Here is a 10,354-nt window from a genome sequence, read left to right on the forward strand (position 1 = left end):
GCTGAAAATATATATGTCTAAATTATATTGCATTCACTAATTATTAAACTGAGTATTGCTTTACAAATATTCATGTTCTTAGGACCGACATGTGTAATTAAATGGTTATAATATTTTTTTGAAAAAAAAAAACAGGCTGTAATTTGGAATGAAATGCCTTAAAAACTGACTTGTTGTGGCTTTCTTTTTATTTTGGATGCAGAATATCATTGGAAATATCCGAACAAAAAAACAACAACAGAAAATCAAAAAGTCATATCGCAGGTCTAAAACTTTAATTAAAATTGGTAAACGAATGATTAAGTATAATGTTATTAAACGTGAATTTAGCGTAAGTATTCACGGATACGTTTTAGTATATTTTCCTACCCGGATAAAATGCTAGTTTACATAAGAGTACCCGGGGTACGTTTAACAAGCACCCGAGCCGACTATGAACAATCGAGCTTTAAGCAATATAGGGATCACCACAGCAGGTTTCTAATAAACAGATTTCAAAATGTAGTCATGAAATAATCAGAAAAAGCATGATCACGATCGCTAAATCACTTTTAAAGCGGAAGAGAAAATTGACTCTTTCGAAATAGTCACTTCATTCGAATGGTCGCCGGAAGATACAAACTGATTTAGTGTAAAGTAGCCTTTAACCTCTTGGAATGTGTCGTCTGCTCCAGGCTTGACAGACTAACACTATCGAGCAGTCGAGTGACATTGGCGACCAGCAGACGGCGCAGTTTGGCGCGGGAGATTCCGGTCTGGAAGTTGGATACACGGCGGGTCGCGGACTGCTCACGTAAGTTCTTATTGGATACACGCCCGGTCACGAACTACTCACGTAAGGTTTGATTGGATACACGGTCGGTCATGAACTACTCACGTAAGTTCTGATTGGATACACGCCCGGTCACGAACTACTCACGTAAGTTCTGATTGGATACACGACCGGTCATGGACTACTCACGTGAGTTCAGATTGGATACACGGCCGGTCACGGACTGCACACGTAAGTTCTGATTGGATACACGGTGGTCAAGTTCTGATTGGATACACGGCTGGTCACGGACTTATCACGTAAGTTAAGATTGGATATCCGGCCGGTCATGGTCTCCTCACTTCAGTTCTGATTTAGTACACGGTCGGTCACGAACTCCTAACTTATGTTCTGATTGGATTTACTTCGTGCGATGGACTTCTAACGTAAGTTCCGATTGGATACACGGCCGGTCATGAGCACCTCACTTAAGTTTTGATTGGATACACTGCGGGTCATGGACTTCTAACGCACGTTCGGATTGGATATACCGCGGGTCATGCACTCCTAATGTAAGTTCGGATTGGATACACTGCGGGTCATTAACTCCTCACGTAAGTTCTGATTGGATACAGTGCGGGTCATTAACTCCCCACGTACGTTCATGGCTCGTATTCATCAATCAATTCTTAGACATTTATATAAGAATATTCTTTAAATATGAATTTCTAAGAATGTGCTTTAATTTTGATTTATACAAGCAAGTCTCCTATCTGATAAAGACCTTAAAATTCTCAGTTAAGATGTATACGTTAAGTTGTTAGACTCGTTCACATGAAGTTGCTTGACTTTTTTCACATATACACGTATTTTTTTTACTTGTTCACATATGTATGTGACGTTTTCTATTTTGTTTACATAAATCCGTGAAGCATTTATTTCCAATTAAATTTAATGTTATGTATAAAAATACTATGGTTTTTAAATCATTCGGAAAGTAACAATATTAAGAAAATAAGTTACATGAAAAAATATTTCTTCGGAGTTTGAACCCGGGTCATTTTGTAGCGAAAACTGAACCGATTGTCGGGTCAGTCAGGGTGTGATTCTTGCTCTTGGAAAACCGGGCCAAATGTATGTGCATAGGGGCTAATAAGGGACGACTCTCTACGCAGGTGCATTAAACCCCGTTTTCCAAGAACGAAATCAATTATTGAAATTCACCGTTGATGTTTGTTGATAGTTAAGGGACAGCGATATAAGCTGCTTTGCTTCTGGATTTAACACTTATGTATGTTACATTCATTCATTTGTATCACGCATACATACATAACAATTCCAGTTAATCAGTCATATATGCATATACTTAAACTTGTACATAAAACAAGTGATAAACATGCATGTATACATACATGCATAAGTGTTAAATTGAGAAGTGAAGCGAAGCGGCCCTGCACAGTCATTGTTGACGTACAAGCAGTTACAGATTTTGAAGAGAATTGCATGAAATTTCTTTCTGACATTGCAGCACCACTACAGTCTAACTGGAATGTGAAATACATGCATGCACACCCATAATGACTGCGCAGGGCGGCGGTGCTTCTGGACTTAGAGCATATGTACGTATACACGCATGCGTATCACTTGTATTGATGAATACGTGCATTGATATCACTCTTATACATTATACACGAACATTTATCAATCATATTTACATATACAATAGCTTGTACATAAACACAAGTGATAAACATGCATATATACACACGTTCAAGTGATAAACATGCATGTATACACGAATTCAAGTGATAAACATGCATGTATACACAAATTAAAATGATAAACATTCATGCCTACATTCATTAAAGTGCTAAACATGCATGCATACATAAATTCAAGTGATACACATGCATGTATACGTACATATGAGTTCTAGACCGCCCTGCGAGGGCATTGTGGGTAGTAAAACCAATTTATGAAATCATTTTCTGAAATTGCAGTGCCACAACAGTGCAGCTGGTATGTGACTTACATGCATGTAAACCCATAATGACTACGCAGGGGGCTACTGGACTTAACTCATGTGTACGTAGACATGTCTGTTTATCATTCGTTTGTGTGTGTACATGCATGTTTATCACTCATATGTTCGTTCACATGCATTTTTATCACCCGTATGTACATATACATGCATGAGTATCACTCGTATGTTCGTTCACATGCATGTTTATCACTCATATGTTCATACACATGCATGTTTATCACTCATATGTACATATACATGCATGTGTATCACTCGTATGTTCGTACACATGCATGTTTATCACTCATATGCTCGTACACACGCATGTTTATCACTCATCCACTCATACGTCCGTATAAATATATGTTTATATCTTTTATATATGAATACATGCATATTATTACTCATATACAAGTTGTGACTTTACTTTATATGGAGAACGGTTTGAAATCGTCACATCATTCAAATATGTGGGTTTAACTTTATTTAAAAACGGAAACTCGTATTAAACAATACAATAAAAAACAATACAATCAATGGTATAAAACAATACAATCAATTTCAGATCACGGTAACATAATACTTCATCCACTTTTATCAGTTTGTAAATAATATGAATTCTCAACTGAAATCTGGGGATATTATTCTTGAAAAAAACTAGAGATCATTCATGCAAACCTTTTTTTTAATGAATTAAAATACAAAATTCAATGTGTCATCAAATCTTTCAGCACTGTATGACGAATTAGGAATAAACCCTTATTCGTTATAGGTAAATTAAAGATATTGAAATATTGATTCAAAATAATATCGTGTACATGAACATTGAATAACAGTTTAATAAAAATAACATATGCGTTACTGCCCCATGATGCGGAACGAAACATAACATACAACAATAGAAAGTGTGCTTACCAACTCAAAACAATACTCAACAATACTCAAGCTGCTGGGTTTAACGTATGTATGTACTGATCATGAAACCTAACAGAATGAACAAACATACACTTTCAATCTCACCAAACACCAATATTTTGTGCCAATTACAATTGCTAATTAAGACCTTTCGATAATGTTTATGTATTATGTATGTTAAACGGAGCCTCCCTTTAAATGAAAACTTTTTAAGTAATGACTTCACGTGTAGGATAATGACAGTCTTGAGCATTGATACAAGTTTTGATGACTGACAATTTGGAACTACTGAGATGAACAAATAATAGTTTTTATTCCAAAAAGAAGTTTAAGAAAGTTTAAAACTCCCAAAATAAGTTTATGCAAGTTTAAAACTCAAAAAGGAGTTAATGAAAATTTAAAACTCCAAAATTACATTTATGCAAGTTTAAAACTTTCTTTATGAGCTAATGCAAGTTTTAAAACTCCCAAAATAAGTTTACGCAAGTTTAAAACTCCCAAAATGATTTAATGCAAGTTTAAAATTCCCAAAATAAGTTTATGCAAGTTTATTACTCCCAAAATAAGTGTTTTCAAGTTTATAACTCCTAAAATTAGTTTTTGTAAGTTTATTACTCCCAAAATAAGAGTATGCAAGTTTATTACTGCCAAAATAAGTTTATGCAAGCCATGAAAAGAGAGATTTTTGTGATCGCGCCTACAGACGCTGACATTGAAGACGGTGTGCGCATGTCCGGGGGCGTGTAACGAGGCCGGGCCGCTGAATCCTTGTACAGGAGGAGGAGGGGGAGGAGGAGGGATTAGTGGCGGAGTGGTGTTTCTCATTATGTAAGGAACAATTTTATTCCGGGTCACATAATCCTGTGCTGCGCAGATACACACTTTGACGCGTGTACACGTAGTCCCTTAGAAATCAATAGGAATTGACTACCTTTATTACTTAAATTAAATTGTAAAGGCTACATGTCCAAACCATGAGATACTTATGAGCAGCAAACCGCATACAATCTGAACAGCCTGTGAAGTACGTGCAGGCCGTTATCGTTTTATGCTGTTCTCATAAAGCAATTTACACATTGCTCAGAATGGTAAAAAATAGGTCGACACTTAATACTGTGCTAATTCGAAAAGTTCATAAAATATTGTCCTATATAAAGATACAATATGGGCATCTCTCTAGAATAACCAGGCTTAATGCATGTTCGTAAAATGTCATCCCAGGCTTAATGCATGTTCGTAAAATGTCATCCCAGCGTAGCATGTACATTACACAAGGCTAATCAGGAACGACACTTTCCGCATAGACTGGCTGTTTGTTTGAACGAGAATTTCTCTAAACAAAAATACTATGTACATGCGAAAAGTGTTTAACTGCGCATGCTACTCTGGGACGACACTTTATGCACATGCATTAAGCCCGGTTTTCCCAGAGCGAGAATTATATTCATTGTTTAATCAAGGTTTTTGAGCATTTAATGATCAATATTATACAATTTGCTAATAACATACATATTGAAACTATCAATTAAGCGATTGAACATACGATCCTTCAATAGGTAATATGATATTCCAATAATAAAATTAATAGGTTGATCAAGCGAGGAGTCGTATAACCACGGTGCCTATACCACGTGACTTTTTCGAATCTGTGTTGGGTGAATAAAGCGCGACCAAGTTAAGATTTTTAATGATGCCTTTTTTAATATTTCACCATTTTTAATGGGATTAAGTGGAGAGCCCGCTCATTCGTAAAAGTTTTCTATAGGTATCACGATGTTTAAAAAAAAAATAAGTATTTTTTTTCAGTAAAGTGCAACCGCGCGTTTGAACGGTTAGAAAATGTCGGATCAGTGTGGGGACTTCATATTACAAACGCGCTGTTGCACTTTACTAAAAAAATACTTATTTGTTTTCAAAGATCAATATACCTAAAGAAAACTCTCACGAATGAGCGGGCTGGGCTCTCCACTTTATCCCATTGAAAATGGTGAAATATTTAAAAAGGCATCATTAAAAATCTTAACTGGGTCGCGCTTTATTCTCCCAACACAGATCTTAAAAAGTCACGTGGTATAGGCATCACTACGGAATAAACTTAACGGTTACTGACGCAAGTAGGCCATCCTGTGACGATATTTCTCTCTGAAACACGCATGAGTCTCGGTAAAATGGTTGATCGTAACATTTTAATAGTAACTGGGCTATACGAGTGTTATTAATTTGCAATAATTTAACTATTTTATGGGGCTAAAGATGGACATAGATTGAATCACACAACCGCTATGTAAATTTGCCTTAGTTTAGTTTAGTTCAACCTATTTATTTAGCTCGATTGCATACAAAACCTAACGCTCTCGAGTCCGTGTCCTGGGCCTAGAACCAGTACTTGATGTCTATTGGGGGATATCTAATGAACGCTCCCATAGTGGGGATCGAACACGTGACCTTCCGATCGCTAGGCGGACACCATATCCCCTACGCATATCTTTTATTTAATTATCTGCTCATTAAATTGAAGTGTCTTGCCTGTTTATTGCTATTGAATCTGAATCGTGTTGCTATGAGGTTAACTTTTATTTACCTTTCAATGTTTCACGAAACATTATGGGCCAAGCAGTTCTCCAGCTAGGGTTTCATAAGGGCAGGGAGCTTTTTTTTTCAAAAGGGCACTTTCGAGCGCGCGGACGTATCTGGAATGCTCCCTGTTGCGTATTAATTTATATGTCATTAATATTTGTTAGAATATATTATTCCCATTGTTGTTAAACCATTAAAAATGTCTACAATAAGGAATAAATTAATTACAATTTAATGAGAGATTTATAAATGATCAAATGTCAAAAAAATAAATATTTTTTGTAATAAATAAAAGGGCAGAAACTGGCCGAGTGTGAGGTAAGGGTCTCCTCCAAATCAGTAAACATAAATTATCTCCTGATAATATTTCTGAAGTTTCATAATTTGATAAAATCTGTATTGAAAACGTTAAATATTCATTTATAATATTTTTTCTGATTGCCGTCCACAGATTTGCTTGCCTGTTTCTCATCTACATAATTGGCGGTGTTTCATTCATGAGATTCGTTCGCCGCGCCGAGGGGAAGGAACTCTTGCCAAACTACGGATTTTGGTCCAACCTGCCTGGATACATAAAGGTGAGGTACCTGGAAGATTTTCATCGGCGCTCTGGGAGAACGGGACTTAATGCATATGCGTAAAGTGTCGTCAAAAGATTAGCCTGTGCAGTCGGCATTAACGTATTGAATCGCGCTTTGCGAAAACAGGGCATAATGCAGTCCGCAAAGGCTAATCAGGGACAAAACGTTCCGCCTTTCGCTAAGATTTTCACTGAGAAAGGACTTACTTTGATATAAAAATATCGTACACGCGGAAAGTGACGTCACTAATAAGCACGTGCGGACTGCATACAGCCCCGAGTTCATTAGCGCGGCTAAATTATTTTAGCAGATTCGTGTCCTCCTGGTAACACACTGTCACCACGGGTTCGAATGATTTGTGACCACTCTCAAGTATAGAGTTCTAGTACTCTTTGTTTGCATTAGACGTTCGACCAACGTGAAGTCTAATAGGGCTTCACGGGGGGGGGGGGGGGGGCACTCAAAAAAACAGATTCGTCTCAGAACCGGAGGTCTTATGTATCTATCATTATACATCATAATGCAGCCGAAAAGTCTTTTAGGGGGTGATGGCCCTTTATGGGAGTCTCCCGGTGCATTGATAAAGACGTTATACACCCACACACTATGCATTTTATCTTGATTGCGTTTAAGAGAAATATCAACGGCTAAATACCATGTTGCAGTGCACTGTCCCCCCCCCCACCCTTGCATTTCTTAGACGACTCCCATTTGCACGAAATCGCGTGGACCGACAAGAAAACTTTGAGAGCTAAGAACTTCGAGCCAAATGATTCATAATATAAGTATTTCTTTACTTAAAAAAAGCACAAAATAAAAAAAACAAAAAACACCCTAAACATCAACAACACAAGTGTTGTTTAATTCACATGTTGATTTTTTATGTTGTAGAGTGGAACGCTATTCGTCATTAGTCCATGTAGGAGGAGATCTGCGTCGTATAACTCCATATAACAGCATAAGGCGAGTGAACGCTTGACCGGCACAGGCTAATCTGGGAAGACACTTTACGCACATGCAAAACGCTACGTTTTCACAGAACGGTGCCCATACCAACGGAAGGTTCATCAAGTGTCATGTCATCAAGTGTCTTGTCATCAAGTGTCGTGTAGAAACATTCAATGCGTTTTTCGTTAGTTTAATGCCTGATATGTGATTGTTTGTATATATTGAACATTGTTTATTGATTATACATTTAAATTACCGGTATATATTTTGTCAAAGAATCATTATACTACTATTGAATTCTTCAAAGGGGTATATTTAATGATGCGATGAGAACGATGCTAACTGATGATAGCCGATGATAACCGAGGATAAGTGAAGGTTAACGATGATACCCGATAATAACTGAAGGTAACCGATGATAACCGAAGCAATGGAAGTACTCTTCAGAGGGAGGGGCATTATTATATTTTTGATTGCGTTATTATTACAACGAGCAAGCATTTTGTAATTTGTTAAATACACTATAATAACCACATACCGGTAATAGCAGAATTTTCGATAAAATAACCGTTACCATGGCGATTCAGTTTTTTTTGCGACTGTCAGATCTTGTCCAGATTGTAACTTCATCATCGATGTACATCTGAAATAAAATACTAAAAAGCATCACTATTCGAAGACGGTGTTGTCGAGTGCAATGCATGTATGCATAACTAAAGAGTCATAATCACACTTACAGGTCAGTTGTTGAATACTAGTATGAAGATTCAACAGATGGACCCGACTGTAACTTTCCGATAAGTCTGGAGATGTTAAATGAATAACTGAAAACAAAAACACTGAAATATTTACTCCCAATATCGTTAAGGTATTAATTCAATCATGTATTACAGTAACCTTTCAGATCTGGAACATAGCTGTATAAATCGGTTGGGCTGTAAAGGAAATACATTTAGTAATAGAGTAAAGCGTCTAGAATGCATTGTAATGATAATTTTTAAAGTACGTGTGTTTTCTTACAAGGCGTTTTAAAGTGATATTATGGGCATTTTTCACTGTTGATTTGAGCTTAAAAGAATTAACAGGCCAAAAGAGTTAGTTAAATTGTGGTTACTGACCAATTATCTGCAACTCATCTTTCTTCTAATTGTTTATAAAAATATATATTATATTCGATATTCTACATGACTTGCCCAAACAAAATAGTGTCCTTGTGTCGTATGAACGAATCTGTACTAAAACTAAATTTAGATTCACATTGAAATCAAATCATTTTCATATTCAAATGCATTATTTTTCTCTTTCCGGGATCTTGTTTTAGCATTATAGTATGTTGATGCTGCATTAACAAATATAAGTGTATATGAAGTGAAAACACCAAAAATAAAAAAACGTTTGCGATATACACCTATAAATTGTTAGATGCCCATAATATCACTTTAAATAGGCTGAACAGTATTTAAGCCTGACAGACACAGAGGAAGCGCGTTATATCTTACTCGCAGAGGTCCCGGATTTCATTCAACTATTTTACTTGACATTATAATTATTGCAGAATACGCCATACATGACAGTATGTTTTGGTAAAACCATCTAACGACACTTTCAATTCCAAAAATACACAGAGATTTGACTGGAACAAGAACTTTTATAAACAAGAACTTCAACGAGTACATAAAATACAGATTTTATGCTGCTTATGGAAGTGTGAAATACATCAAAATTACTTTATTTAATAAGCCTGTGTTCTTGTTTAAAAATTCATTGTGTACTGCACGGTTATGCACGGTTATACTTCACGCAACGTGAAATTTTGTCACCGATTTCAGACGTGTTCAAGGATGTATTCATATACCTTAATTAAGGTATCGGCACAAACTGAAAGAACACTCGTCTTTTATGCACTTAAGATTTTTTCAAATATATTTCAATAACTGAGATATTTGAACAAATAAAGTTCTTAACGGTGTGTTAACATTCTTCAAGCCTAGAGCAAGACTGCCACTGATTTTTTAGCAATATGTGGCTTAAGGGATAAAAGATCAAGCATACGAAACAAGAGAGAATGATGTGAATGGAATGCATGCGTATCGTATTTTTGTAATCTTGTTCTCCACCTGAAATTTGAATATATGGAGATCATCGTATTTGCTAGTAAGGTAACTCGAAAATTTAACACTTATTCTTCCCAATCGGATCCGCATCCTATCCCTTACATGCCCATTCATTTTGTCCATAATATTCTTATCACTCATCTTGTCTAGCACTCCAATGGTCACACTGGACATTGGTCGAATAATCATTAAAATAGTTTTATAATCATGATTGCAGATGAATTTCTGCAAGATTAACATTCCAGTATCTGTGGTTTTACCATTTAAATAACACTTTTTTCAATGCCGAAAAGATCGCATTATGATGGCATGATACTGCAAACTTTTATAGCAATTTTCAAGCCTTTCTTTCTCCTATTGCAAACTTTTGTAATACTTTTAACGATCGATATGGTTTTTTCCATTAATTTTAATAAAATGGCATGTCATACGAATGCAGGCACCA

The 10,354-nt window shown here is 36.2% G+C and overlaps 1 protein-coding gene across 1 annotated transcript; it reads left to right on the forward strand.

Annotated features, from left to right (window-relative positions):
• Positions 1–333: 333 nt before the first annotated feature.
• LOC127863104 (cation-dependent mannose-6-phosphate receptor-like) lies at positions 334–8,646 on the forward strand. The gene is made up of 5 exons (XM_052402470.1): positions 334–793; positions 2,280–2,370; positions 4,393–4,517; positions 6,718–6,844; positions 7,739–8,646. The coding sequence occupies exons 2-5, from the start codon at positions 2,329–2,331 to the stop codon at positions 7,799–7,801; spliced, it is 357 nt and encodes a 118-aa protein (XP_052258430.1). The 5' UTR covers positions 334–793; positions 2,280–2,328; the 3' UTR covers positions 7,802–8,646.
• The last annotated feature ends 1,708 nt before the right edge of the window (positions 8,647–10,354 follow it).

This window comes from Dreissena polymorpha, chromosome 1, assembly GCF_020536995.1.
Source record: "Dreissena polymorpha isolate Duluth1 chromosome 1, UMN_Dpol_1.0, whole genome shotgun sequence".
Taxonomy (NCBI): domain Eukaryota; kingdom Metazoa; phylum Mollusca; class Bivalvia; order Myida; family Dreissenidae; genus Dreissena; species Dreissena polymorpha.